The sequence below is a fragment of the Sciurus carolinensis genome, chromosome 1, assembly GCF_902686445.1.
Source record: "Sciurus carolinensis chromosome 1, mSciCar1.2, whole genome shotgun sequence".
Lineage (NCBI taxonomy): Eukaryota > Metazoa > Chordata > Mammalia > Rodentia > Sciuridae > Sciurus > Sciurus carolinensis.
The window spans coordinates 103,671,595-103,686,486 of NC_062213.1; the positions used below are offsets into that span (position 1 = coordinate 103,671,595).

The 14,892-nt window shown below is 38.6% G+C and overlaps 1 protein-coding gene across 2 annotated transcripts in view; it reads left to right on the plus strand.

Moving 5' to 3' along the window:
• Spag17 (sperm associated antigen 17) overlaps window positions 1-14,892 on the plus strand; it is a 230,243-nt gene that overhangs the window by 22,676 nt on the left and 192,675 nt on the right. For both annotated transcript variants that reach the window (XM_047539956.1, XM_047539948.1), the window contains exons 2-3: window positions 8,114-8,254; window positions 8,852-8,941. In XM_047539956.1, coding sequence (XP_047395912.1) covers window positions 8,114-8,254; window positions 8,852-8,941 — 231 coding nt within the window. The remainder of the gene's footprint in view (window positions 1-8,113; window positions 8,255-8,851; window positions 8,942-14,892) is intronic.

Sequence of the window (14,892 nt, forward strand, 5' to 3'; positions counted from 1 at the left end):
TTTAGCCAACTGTTGGGGGTGGAGAGATAGTTAAGGTGTGTAGTGGTTTCTGTGGTTTCTCTGTGGAGTAGAATTCCCTGCAAAGCTTTTCCATGTGGTGTTTTAATAGCTGTCTTAAAACTCTCTGATGCATGGAGCAAAACTGAATTAGGCTCATGTGCTAGATTGGTGGGATGGGCCAAGGACTCTCTGAAAAATGAAAGAAAAATAACCAAACAGCCTAAGCCAGAGGCTATACTGTCCAAAGAAGATCCGAGGGACTTATCCAAATTCAAAATTACAGAAGCAATCACCTCCTTTAACCTACTTTTGCAGAACTTTATATGGGAAATTAGAATACTTCCCTTGCATATATCAACATTTTACTTTTGTGTGGTACTTTGCAATTGACAAAATGATCCTAGGTATATTTGTTCATTAAGGTCCACAAAAATCTTCTGAAAATTGTATTATTAGATCTTTTTTTTAATGAGAAAACAGAGTCACAAAGATAAGTACAAGTCATTTGGCTAAGACATTACAAGGCAGAATTTGACACCACTTCAGAGATCTACATCTTTACACCATATCATCAATAATTTTAATTAGTAATCACTTTAATATTTATGAAGACAAATAAAACCAGCCAGAGAGTGTATGCATACGTAGTAAAGCTGTTTCTAGACTACTGGGTTCTCATGTTGGAATATCAGACACAGTGTTGTCTAAACATCAAAGGAGTGAGATCTTTCTCTAATGCAAATGCTCCATGATTCAGAGGCATGATTCCTTCCAAAGTATCAAGAGTGGATGATAAAATGCCACATACTCAGTTGACCTTCCCATATTAAGCATGTGTAAAAATTCTCTTTAGTGTGTGGTTTTGGCTGCTAAATTCAAGAAACATTTATTGAATACTACTATATTCCAGGCAGATGGATGAAGTAGGAAGTTGTCTAGATGGTCTGATTCTAGGAGAACCTTTTCCACCAACCCAGTCCATGGCCAGAAATGCCACCATTAGCCCAACATACCTTGACTGGTCCCGGAGTTGCTAGGATTCTTTTTTGAAAATGCAGATAGCCTGAAGAGAAAGAATATTTTAAAATGGCTCTACACACTAAAGCCTGGGGATTATATTTACTTATATAATTAGCAAATCAACTATTAAGACCTTGAGCTGAATAGATGGTACTGCAGGTAAATTTTATTCTACCCAGAAGAAGGTGATGGTGGATTCTGGAAAGTTTTGTAAGGAGCTCTGGAGAACCAGACTGGAGGCACAGGCGAGGGAGCCTGTCTTATTTGTAGACAGGGGTGTACCAAGACTCTCTATCAAAAATACACTTCATATCCTTTTCCTGAGTTCTTATTTTAAGAACTAGCCCTGTGTGACATCTGTGCTTTCAGTCTAGATCCACAGAATTAACCAGATTAATATTTATAATTCAAATAGTAAACAATAGATCCATTTTTGCACGTTATGCCCATAAGCAGATCCACATCTTCACTGAAAATTAGTCTGTGGTGGTTCTCCTCCCCTAGTACTTTGTATGGTTGCCCCAGAGCTTACATCTCCTTAACCAGTGTAGAAATATGCACCTTAGTGCCTTCTCATCTGACTCAGATTGCTATTTTGTTTTGTTATTACAGCTGGTGTTGTGGTTGTTATGAACAGTTTTCATGGATAGGTTAATGTCTCTGATAGACTTGCATGGGATACAAAATAACTGAAAGTTGTCTCCTGCCACACACTCACATTCTTCCCCATAGCTAAAAAAAAAAAAAAAAAATGCATACCTTGGGAATTTAAATATTGTGTTCATGATTTTGTCCTCTCTTCCAAGGACATAAAATATTTTAGGAACATGTCAGCTAACAACTTTATTATCATCAAATAAAATTATCTTACAAATTGAGAGTCATTCAAATTAGTATTTGCTTTTTTTCATGGCACAATTGTTGATATTCTGTTTGATTTTTTTTCTTGCTAAGTTCTTCACACTTGAAGCAGCATGTATGGAATAACCGTGTTTGTTCTAATGACCAATAAGAGCAGAACCCGACCCCTGACACTGCTGCCAAATAATACCCATAATGTCAGCTCCGATTACTGCTAGATGCTGTGCGCAGAAGGACTTCCTGTAAACTTTTTCATCCAATCTTCAAAACAATCCCAAGAGGTATAAATTGTCATTATCTTCAATTATGCATGAGGCACAGAGGACTCTCAATTGGTCCACTGAGATTCGAATCCAGGCAATCTGCTCTCCGGGTCCAGGCTCCTAATCACCATGCCACAAGGTCCTCTCCTCCTTTAAAGGGCCACAGAAGTGTGCAAGAACCTTGTCACCCACAGGTAGGGGCTGCCTGGAGACCTTCCGTAGCACATGGCCTCTGTGTGCAGATACCTGAACGGGAATGTAGAGGAATGGTTTAGAGGAAAGGAGAGCTCTGGAGTGGATCACCCCTGTTCCTCTCAGAGTAGCCCTTCCATACTCATCTCGTCACCTGCTTTTCATAGAGCCCATCTGGAAGGATAATGCTTAAGCCTGAGTTATCACTGAAGCAACATCAGCAGACCTTAACCAACAATTCACACAGCACCCTGATGCAGTGTGTATTGGGTGGGTTGTGTGTGCAGTAGGGGGAGAGATCCTCTTCTGCCCTCCTCAGTAGCTCCTCGCAGACAGCCCTGCTTTTTTTCAATCAAAAGCATCTCCAAGTCGATCTTAAACCGGCAGCTCTCCCTGGGCTGGTGCTGGTAAAGGTTTAAGAACCTATTTTCCAGGTAAATGCTCTGATTTGTAGTTTTTGCCATCCCTTTAATTTAACTACCCACCTATGTATGGCAGGCCACAGAACAGAGTTAGGAGGAGCTGTGGGCATTTGGCGCCAGCACAGCTTGGATGGAGTCAGAAGACCGGGGAGGCCTGGGCGGTTGGCGGTAGCAGAACTACAGCCCTTTCCCAGATTCTGCACCTAGACAACTCATATTATATGCTGCTTCCTTCTTTGTCGCTTCTCTCACCCACCACACCCTGATATTCTTTCACTGTGAATTAAGCTCTTAAGAATTCCCAAGGCACCTTGAAAGAGAAAGGAATCACAGAGCTTGCCGCCTGTTGGTAGTAGGGAAGGGAAGAGGAGCAGTCAGTCATCAAGGATCATTTTGCTGGGAGATGGGAGAAAGCAGGAAAAGGGAAAGAGAAGGGAGGAGTGGTTCTGTAGTGTGTAGTGGTTGGTAATGAGTCTTGGACTTTCCCCCTCCTATCTGGAGGAGCTGCTCCCTCCCCTCTCATCTGGTTGCTTGTCTGAGTCACTCCTGGGGAAATTTGTCTTCCAGGGGAATGGCTCCAGTGCCCAGTCCCCCAAATCCTTGTTATTAACCCTGGTGTGAATCATGTTAGATCAGATACAATGTGTTCTCCTCCTAAGGAACTTCAGGGCTCTGAACTGTATACCCTCACAGCTTCCTGACAGGCTCCATTCCAGTGCTTTATGATTCTGAAGGTCAACATCCTCAGTGTCCAAGTGTACTCTGTGGCCTTAAAATACCAATCAGCAGAACTTTATGTATAGAGTCCTACTCTACTTCCTGTTCACTACTGTGCACCACAAGGTGCAAAAGTACATAAAACATAATTTTTGACCTAAAGAGTTTGCAATCTAGTTGAAAAACATAACAGTCACGTGGACCAATTCCTAAATAAGGATTACTTACTTAAACAGTAAGATAATGATACATCAAACTAATTTTTATGATCAATTCTGAGGAGTACATCATTAGAGAAGAGCCTATAGTAAGTATTTATTTAGTGGAGAGTTAGGTAAGCGAGATCCTGATTGTTTATACCAGTCTTGTCTAGTACATGACAACAAGTGCCCATTATTTAGCCTACATATTCAACTCAGCTTACAGTTAGAATCCCTTTTTAACAAATACAATTGTAGCAGTCAGTTCTATGTAATAAAAATATTTCTTCTGCTGGCCAAAAGCCCACACTAACACTCCTTTGCTGATGGAGATCCAAGACTCCTTTTGAAGGAAAAATCCAGTATGAGAAAGACATTCACAAATCCCTATCCATTTGGCAATAAATCTACTTAACAAAAAGGTTATCCTTGCAGTTGAGTATTATTGATATGAAGGACAGGTTTGCATATCTGTACAGTGTCAAATAGCTTTTAATAAACCTAACTTTTAAAATGTTACCCTGATTTTACTCAAGGATTTTATACACCCTCTCCTAATACAGGTGCTCATCAGACTCTAATCAGCCCTGGGTGGAGGCCTGTGGAAATCTCTCTCTGTCACCAAGTTCTCCTGAGCTAGCAAAGGCAGCAGAAGGGAGCTTGCTCTTCCTGGCATTGTCTTTCTCTATATCAGATTATTTGTACTAACAGAAGGAAGCAATCACATTCCCATTGTCCAAAAGCTACATTTTTACTTGTTTTTGAAAGGGTTTCTATAATTATATTAGAATCTGGAATGTCTAATTAAAATTTGGAGAATTTGCATTATATGAAAGAAAAATAGTTCAAAATCTCCCCAGTGTCTCTGGGACGGGAGACTTGTGTGAGCTGGTCAGGTTCTCTGCATTTACAGAATACTTTCTTGCCTTAGGAGACTACTATGTAAGTGTTTGGGTTAAGACGCCCTCCTGCCAGGCTTCAAATTAGGTGAGACTGGTAAAGTAAATAAAAGGTAATGGATTGTGTCCATACATGACTTCATTTCATCCTTTGAATGACTTTATCAATAACTACTAGGGGCAAGACTCAGCAATAATCATGTGGAATATATGCCTCCAGGTAATAGAGAACTGATTTTATTTCCTAAGGTGTTTGAAGTGTGCCAGACTAAAACCCTCTTCCTTCACCATGGAATAAACTCAGTGCAATTTTTCTCAAGTGATTAATGTGTTCTTTCTGTCAGTGCATGCACATTGCACACAAACTTCTTCAACTTGTCTTACACAAATTCACCTATAGGTAGGAGCACTGCTGTACTCACACATGTGTTTAATGGGATTGCACACATGATACGTTCATTTCTCTTCCCAATAGTCAGCACTTATTTTCTCTATACTAAATTATCTTCCTTCCCTGTGAACTTAAATTTAAGGACTCTGTTCAACTGCATATGGGGATGCTGTTGGTGGAGGGGTATTTTTAATAGTATTTTACTGAATCTAATTTGTATCTGTTTTTTTTTTCCCCCCAACCAATTTCCTATTTCTACAACTGCTGCCAGTTGGTAGGAACTTGTAACCTACCATCACCTAGGATAACAAGAGAAAGATTCAAAAATCATATTTGTAGAGCATAATTATTCAGCTATTCTTCCCAATTTGACACAGGAAATGACTTGTTCTTCATTCTTCCACCATGATGCATTTCCTTGCATCTGGCTGCCCCCTGCTGTGGCATGCAGCGTGTGCATCTTTCTCTCCAGGCATTCTTGATTTGATTATTACTGTCTGAGTGGTCCAGCTCATGCTTACCTGGGTTCTGATGATGTGATTAGAATTAAATCACAACTCTGACAAACTCTTACATGAGTCCTATTTTGCCTATTAGATTCAATTTCTGAAGCAGGTGCTTTGTGGGCAAGAGGGTATAGATGGGAAATTGAGCCCCAACTGGACTCTCTTAGAGAGATGTGGCCTGGATCCCTAGGGGCATCTCATAGAGAGCTGTGAATAATTCTGGACATATTCTAGTGGAGGTACACAGTTTTAAGGTGACCTTGGGGATCCTACAAGTTTCATTATAGCACCATGAACTGGAGGAACAATCTCATATTAAGATGCACTTTGGGGCAAAGAAGCAAAATCACTAGGCTTTAAGAGAGAGAACCTTAGGAAATTTCTTTAACTTCTGAACTTTTATAAAACTATCATTTTTTAATCATTTTAAAGGCTCTCTATACACTAACATGTAATATAAATCTTCATCTATCAGTAACATGGGATAGATAGTAATATGGTGAAGTAGTCTGTCAGTTCCGAGTTAAGGATTATAGAAGGCCATTCTGAGCCCAAGGGCTTGCTCCCAAAACTTCACTGAAATGATCACAAAACTGCAAGCCACGTATCCTCCACGAGGTTCTGCCAAAATGACTTTGAACAAGTTGTTTTACTTTGTCAGACCTCTGTTTTTCTGTCTATAAAGTATCAGTGTCCCTATTCCATGCGTTACTTAGAGATTCAGTGAAATAATCTATGCCCGGCACATGGCAGATTCACAATAATCGTTTGTTCCTTCCTCCTCCTCTCTGCTTTTTTTTTTTTTTTTTAATGGTCAACACCTGCCTTTGCTGCCAGATATTTGCAGATAGGTAGTGATGGACTGCAATGTCCTCTTTCTGAATTGTCTCCAAAAGAGCTGACAGGCGGCCTCTTCTTGTCACCATTCACTTTCAAATATTGGCAAGGAAACTTGCAGTGGGGACTGGGATGGGGGCATAGAGGTAGTCATTAAAATCTTCAGTGTTGGAAAGTAAAACTGCCAAGAACATTATAAGGCATTGCCTTCCCAGGACGCATGTGTATTTTACTGTGAGAAACCCAGAGGTTTTTCTCCATCAGTGATAACTAGAGAAGCAGATTTGGGGAGGGAGCAGACAAGAGGCAAGAAAATCATGCAATGCGGGAAAGGGCATTTGTGATGATAGATTTTTTTTTTCCTAAATAATGTGTTATAAATAGCATACTTACTTTCTAGAACCAGAAAATTTTAAAAACAGCTACTCAGTCATCCTATGGCAAATTAACAGACAAAAAGAATGTTCTGAACTCAATAAACTCAGAGTCAAAACACCTCCTTGCACGCACACATGCATACATAGCCATGCTTTGTAAGAGAAATAAACATTTTATGCTTCTACATGTGGTTATGTTTTGGTGATAGCATTGAAAACTAGGTGGGTCTTGTTAGGTAGTAAGTTTCCATGGAAAAAATAAGAAGCATTTAAGGACAATGCTATTTGGTGTTAAGAAAGAATTTGCATTAGATCTTTCCTCCCACCTATACCCTAGTTCTGTCATCAACCTGATTATGAACTGGACAGAAACCAGAGGGAACCACACAAAATTAGGCATTTTACTAAATTTGTGTGACCTCTTCAGATCTTCTTAAACATTGTTTTGGCGTCTACCAAGAGTAGGTTTTACTCTGTTTAAGTCAGATCTCTAGAGGGGAGCTAGAGGAAAACTTAGACACTGCCCTCATCCAAACCTTTCATTTTTTTAATGGGGAAGCTAAGGCCCCAAGCGACCACATGGCTAGAGCGCCCTGCCTATTGTTATCTCTTTTTGGAAGTCTGTGTCATGTACACATGTTCCATCTCCCCTTAAGATCGCAGGTGTTCAAAAGCATGACAGGCCTCCCTTTTCCTGCACCACACAGTGGTTAATTCATTGAATTCTGCTCTTAATCTCCCAGGCAATTGCTTCCCAGCAGAAATTAAAATTATAACAAGCAGAAAGAAAGAGATCACTGAATGAGATCATTGTCTTTCGTACCTTTTTTTTCTTTAAATTATTTGACACAAAATTTCACATCCAAGTATAATATTTTAGCCTTTTTCCTAGAGTTGGAAAGAACCCTTTTGTGAATTAGCAATAATATTCTTGGGTTACATTAGGAGGAAAAGATGTGCTCCACTTCTCATCTGGCAACTCATTAACTATTACCCAAAATTTAACCATTGTTTTTTGAGCTCCTTCTATATTCCTAACACTCTTTAGAATCCTAAGATGTGCCAGGTTACATCTTAATATTTATCTGTGACAAAGGGATGAACTATTGCTTTCCAATACCACATTAATCTAGGCAGTATGATAGCAAAAACATCATTTTTTGAAAAAATGTTCTTTAAATGATACAAAAAATACAAATAAAAAGTTTCTCCAGAAAACGGGTTTCAAATCAAGTTATTTGAAATTTGGCCCAATACTGCCCCCTTGTGACTTCTTCAGTCGAAGACCCACATATACCTCAATGTCAACCCTTGTCTTTTAAGGTAAGATTTATAGAAAAAAATACCCTGTTTTACAGCAAAAGCCTTTAACACAAAATCACTCAGTCAGGAACATTTAGCATCTAATTCCATCTGATTTTGTAACAGAACGACTGGAAGGCGTCCATCGCCTTTGTGGTTGGGAACCAGATCGAGGATGATCTTCTCCTTGGCGCCCTCAACCTGGCTGTGCAAGTCCCTCAGCGTAGACTCTTCAGCATAGCTTCCTGGCATGACATCCTCCAGCAGGTACTCTATCTTCCCTTCCTAGTGCAACACCCCTCAAAGGCTTTTTACTTGAAATAATGGACTAAAATCATAAAATTAATGAAGTGATCACATGCTTGCACTGTTTTTTAAATTTTTGTGGATCACTTTAAATAAACATATAGTTAGAATAAATTCGAAATGTTTGATCAGGAAATAGCAATTTTCATTCATTAAGGTCAGTCACACAACATTCATTCATTTGGCAAAGATTTCTGAGGCCATTTCAGGCAACATGTCTGTGAAGAATTATTTAATAAATGTTAAATAACAACAAAAGACTAGACTAAATAAGGTTCCTAGAAAGTACATAACTCACTGGCAAATGAAGTTGGCAGAGAATGTAGCTGTCAGAGGTCAGAGGGGGATGACAACAGAGATCTGTCAGGTGGCACTTGCCCAAACAATTACTAACAGCTTACCTGGGTAGCTGCAAATGTCCCAGGTAATCAAGAGACCCTCCTTCTTAGTAGGTTCCCCAACTGCTTAAGTCACCCTGAGGTTTGAAAGTTGTTGCGTGTATCTAAGTATTCTTTAAGTCTTTCTTTTTCTTTTAAAATAAATTTAACTCTCTTGCAGATCCATGAAATAAATGAACTTGTTGGAACCATACCATCTAAAAAGGGAAAAAAGCCAGCTGTATCCAGTAATCTTCCATTATTTTATGAGGTAGGTGAAAGTGTTTTTCAAAGAGATTTTTCAAAATTTTTAGAAAATGAGAACTGAAGTAATGATATGATAGCAACCCTTTTTTTTTCATTTATTTTGTTTTTTGAAAGTCAACTCGTGTTCCTAATTGAAGATGTCCATTCCTGATAGTCACACAGACAAAACAATCTGCCTCCTTTTAAGCAAAATCCTTTTTTAGGAACAAAATTGCCCTAGAGTGTTTATGCCATCACTGCATCAAACTAAAAACTATAAATTAGAAACTGTTATATACAAAAGTGTTGGGTCACAGTTTTTCAGGATGATTGCTGAGTAGGTGATGGTATCAAAGGGAGTCATTATTAGTACAATTCTAAGTATTGGCTTCACAAAAAAAGCAAGTTTCCTGAATAAGACAGAGCCACCGCTGGAGCACTTCCCATCAGTGTGTGCACATTTTACATCCAATTTTAATCAATGTGAACATTTTCAGACTGAAATCCCATCCATTTCTAGCAGCTACTCAATACAAAAGTCTGGCTTGTGCACAGGGCTCAGAATTCATGTTCAGTACGAGATTTTTCTCTCACCCTGCCTTGTTGACATGCATCTTGCAGTTTACAAGAAACTATAAAAATACAGTGATTAATTGGAATATCACAATTCGTCAGGCACTGTTTTATGGTTCTGTGGACCTAAAACAAAGACTTTTTGGATCTTTCTGAGACCAATTTGTTTGCACTTCATTTTGTTGATGACTAATAAAGTTTTTATGTACCTCAGCTCTGGGATGATCCTATAATAAGCTCTTTGGTATTGCTTGAGCACTATTTGAGTTTATCCAAGTGTCACTGTATTTATTCACAATTGACAGTACTGTGAATTTCATGGCATTAACTCTTGCTAAAGTTCTCTCATTCCCATAGGAAACGCTCTCTGCAGTAGGGATCAAATAGCATGCCTTCTATCTTTTGTTATGATGTTCTGAATACATGTGCTTCAGTTGAAACCTTGTGTGATACCTGGGTTTAAAATATCAGGATTTTTCTTCTGAAGTGGCCATAGACATTCATATCCAATTCTCGGGCCTGGGACCAATTAGCCTCCCAAAGAATTCTTTCTTCTTCAAAGATGCTCAGTGAAAAGTCAGAGATGATAACAGGCCAGTTTTGATGTTTAATGTGGATGGGCATTTTGACTTGGATGTGGGATAACACAATGCTACAAATCCAGAGTTAACTTAGGGAGCCATTCCTCCCCAATATGTGCGGGGACTCTTGGTTGCATATTCTGCACTCAGGGGAGGTCCCTCTCACATCTGGCTCTCCCACACTCTTCCAGTGGAACATTTGGGCAATAAGCTTCCCACACCGACTCACATGCCCTTCTCTGAATGGTTCCAGAAGGAAAGGGAAGGGAGGGTGAAGCACCACAGAGATTGGACCTTGGGTGTACCAGACATTTATGAACATCAATTGCCATAGAAAAAGTGATAAAGAACATAAAATAAATGCAGGCTTCTGCTCAGCACCGTCCAAGGACAGGCTACGCAGATAGGGAAGAGGGTACATTCCCAGTCTCAGTCCCTCCACACTGAGGATCTTTCCAGGAACTCTGTCACCTGGTACCTCACCCCAGGTGAACTGAAAAGTCACTGGTGATGCTCATAAAGCACCAGAGTTGTAATGAGGGGTGGCCATGCAAGAGCCCCAGAAGCCAAAATCTTTTGGAACTTCTGGGCTTTCAAGCCATAGACAGCCTGCTCATGAGCCTAGTTCTGCCTAAAGCCTTGCATGCCTGTGTCCAGCTGGGATACCTGCCACAGGTAGACTCCTCAGAAACCTATTTAGGATGCCTTGCTCCTAAAGGAGACTCTTCAATGGGGGGAGAATACACTAATACAATGGCTTGATACGTGGGAAATTCATGGAGTCCTGTTTCCTTTTAGACCTCCATTTTTGTGGGGAGGAATTCAAAACATCATAAAGGTAATGCACTTCAATGCTTATATTTACTTCTGCTTGTAAGACACTCTCATTGGCCTTAAATCAGAGCCTAGTTGTTCTTACTTTAAACACAATTAACCAGTTTGGCTTCCAGGCTTCCTAGCCTGTGGTTGATTAGGACCTGCCAATTAAAGTGAGATTTCACTACAGTTTGGTTTGTCCATGAGTAGTAAAATACTGTCAGAACCATATTACACATTTCCAATGAGGACTCGAAATGTCTGGACTAGCAAAGACCACATTCCTGAGTGATTTGCTCAAGGTTTCATTTGGATGGTTTGGTGTTGTGTACACACAGCCTCATTTGAAATTGTGTAATTTCCCCTGAAACTTTAGAATTTCATCTAGCCATGATATTGTATATATGAGAGAGTCTTTATTTATAAACCGTCATTCTTTGAAAACCTGCTCAGATTTGTGCTAATGGAATTCCACAGAGACATCCCTACAGCTCATTTATTCATTCACCTTCTCATTTTGAAGACCATGTTTTTCTCTAGCAGGAACTATTCCAAGGACTCAGGTAGGAATGGGAAGAGAATATTCCAGCTATTACTTTATTGTTATTATTCAGTAACATGGACAAGGATGATCCCACATGCTGGCATTTAAGCACTCTTTCCAACAAGCCGTTCCCACCAAGGATGTGAATACATGTAAAAATGGATGTACAGATACTGCCTGAATTATATATTGGCCAATTTTACCAACTAGCAAGCACATTCTTTCCCAAGCACTGTCTATCCAATGGAGAGAGAGGAAAGAACATGAATATCACAAAGAATATAAACTTGAGAAGCTATATGTACATAATCAAGGCACTTAGTAGGTATCCAATAAATATTTGTTGAATGAGTGAATAATGTAATGCTGAAAATAGTGAAGTCTGTGAGGGACAGGTGAAGTGTTATGGGAAATTAAAGAAAGAGTGGGAGGCATAAAGAGGAAAGTAGAATCCAGAGAAGTTTTTTGGAGAAGATGGCACTGGGGGAAAAAGACTGACCCAACAGTCCAACATGTTGGCTCAGGAACTGACTTCCTTAACAAGACTCCTGACGTGCAAGAAGTAAAATTAAAAAGCAATAAATGAGATGGCCTCAGACTAAAAAACTTCTTCACAGCAAAGGAAACAGGTCCATAAAGAAAGAGCCTACAGAATGAGAGAAAATCTTTGCTGCCTGGACTTCAGATAGGGTATTAATATTCAGGATACACAAAGAATTCAAAAAACAACACCAAAAAAAAAAAAAAAGAACTTAATCAATAAGTGGGCAAAGAAACAGAACAGGCACTTCACAGAACATGAAATATGAAGAGTCAACAAATGTATGAAAAAAATGTTCAACATCTCTAGTAATTAGAGAAATGCAAATTAAAACTACACTGGGATTTCATCTTACTCCAGTCAGAATGGCAATTATTAAGAATACAAATAACAATAAATGTGGTCAAGGATGTGGGGGAAAGGTACACTCATACATTGATGATCAGGGACTGCAAATTGGTGCAACCATTCTGGAAAGCAGTATGGAGATTCCTCAAAAAACTAGGGAGCTGGGGATATAGCTCAATTGATAGAGGTGCTTGCCTTGCATGCTCAAGGCCCTGGGTTCAACCCCTAGCACATTAAGAAAAAAAAAAAAAAGCAAGGAATGGAACCACCATTTGACCCAGCTATCTCACTCTTCAGTTTATACCCAAAGGACTTAAAAGCAGCATACTACAGGGATGCAGCCACATCAATATTTATAGCAGCTCAATTCATAATAGCTAAACTGTGGAACCAACCTAGGTGCCCTTCAACAGATGAATAGATAAAGAAAATGTGGTATACATACACAATGGAATATTACTCAGTCATAAAGAAGAATGAAATTATGGCATTTACCCATAAACGGTTGAAACTGGAGAATATTATGCATATACGATTGCATGGCCCATGTAATTCTACATCACGTACAACCAGAAGAATGAGAAGTTATACTCCATATATATGTATGTCAAAATACATTTCACTATCATGTATAACTAATAAGAACAAATAAAAAATAAAATTGGGATAAAAGAATGACTTTTATAACATTTTCTGGTAAATTGACAGATCTGGAGACTCTCATGCTATGAGAAATAAACCAATCCCCCAAAACCAAAGGTCAAATGTTTTCTCTGATATACAGAAGCATACCCACATAAGAGGGAAGGGTGGATAATAGAATCTCAGTGGATTAGATAAAGGGGAATGAAGGGAAGTGGAGAGATAGGAATATGAAAGGTAGTAGAAAGAATCTGACATAGATTTCCCATGCACGTATATGAATATACCACAGAGAATGTCACCATTGTATACATTCACAAGACAGGGGTTGTAATTAGAATAAGATATAGTCCATGCTTGTATGATTACATCAAAATGGACTCTACTGTCATATATAACTAAAAAGAACCAATTAATAAAAAGATAGAGGCCTGATAATTCTGATCTTTTATCCCAATTAATCTGCATCACAATTCTGAAAGGAAAAATGAATGTCCCCATTTTACACATAGGAGAATGAAGGTATGGAGAAGGTGGGAAGTCTGCTGAATAGAAAATTTAAATTAGAAATTGAAAATATTTGGATTTAACCATGGTTAGACACATAGTCTCAAGTTTTTCCACTTTACCATAAACTGGGTTCTCTTTCATCTGTCTTGAAACTCTTTGCCTTGACAGCCACATGTAGGAAGGGGATGCTAAAAAAAGGGAGCAGACCAAGTAAAGCCAAAGGAATGGTAGAAGGAAGACAGGATGAGTATATACAGAACTTGTAGTTCCATGGTACAATATGCACTAAATAGGTAAGATAAGTCCAGCACATGTTTTAATTATAACTTTAAAACCCTAAAGTGGCAAATCTATAAGAAAATGTTTCAAACACTGGAAAAACTGCATACTTTAAATTTATGACTGATCTTATCTTTACTTGCTAAATATGCACAAATATTTTTCTGTGTATATACTTTATGACCCACATGGAGAAACTGACCTGCTCATCTATAGATACACTGAGTCTAGATCATAATTAAAAAGGACAATTTTAACTGTCATTCAAAACCAATTGAACTGTCATGATGAGAGAGGTCTATGTGCACCATAAATCCAAAGTTTCTCCCCCATGAGACTAAATCTGATACACGGTACATGAACACTATAAGATAGGTGTGCAAATTTCAGACTTGATGTTGTGACTTTGATAAATTAGAAAGAAAAGGTTACCAGTGGGGCAGTTGTTTGTTTCTCCAACAAATCTGAAATAAAAGCCACCAGTCCTAAGTGTTTGGAGTCCCACTTCATGTCCCTTCTCATGGCGGTGATCACCATTCCTCCCTAACTGGATATGAGCTTCCATCCACACGAAGGCTGAGGTTTATGTGCCTGTCACTGACTTACTTAGAAAAGACAAATTAAGTCCCTGAATAAACAAAAAGTTAAAAAAAATATTGAAAACAAAATTGTCCATAAAGAATATAGAGTTTTATGCCCTAGTTCATGGCTAACTTTTTTCAAAACAACCAATTTTCAAGTTTCTATTGTATTAAAGGACTTGGACAATCATAAAGATTATGTGACTTGGGACATTTTTGCAATTGCAAATGATTATTAATTTTCCTATTTATTTATATCAGTATAAAATAGGAATTTATATCTCAACAAATATGTCCACTGGGAGATCATTAAATATGGAAAGATTTTTCCGTTATTACATTTAAAAATGATAGACCAAATGCTGCTTAAAAAGATGCAGAATATAAATGTGATCTCTTCCAATCTAATTCATTTCATCACATTTTTAAGACGCTTTGCTAGTGCACTGGATTAGTATGCCCAGATGTTTCAGTTCCATTTTTTGCTTCCTGTTTCCTGGATGTGTAGATATATTTTTCAAGTCTTTCCCAGCATGTATTTATAATAATTCATAAGTAAGA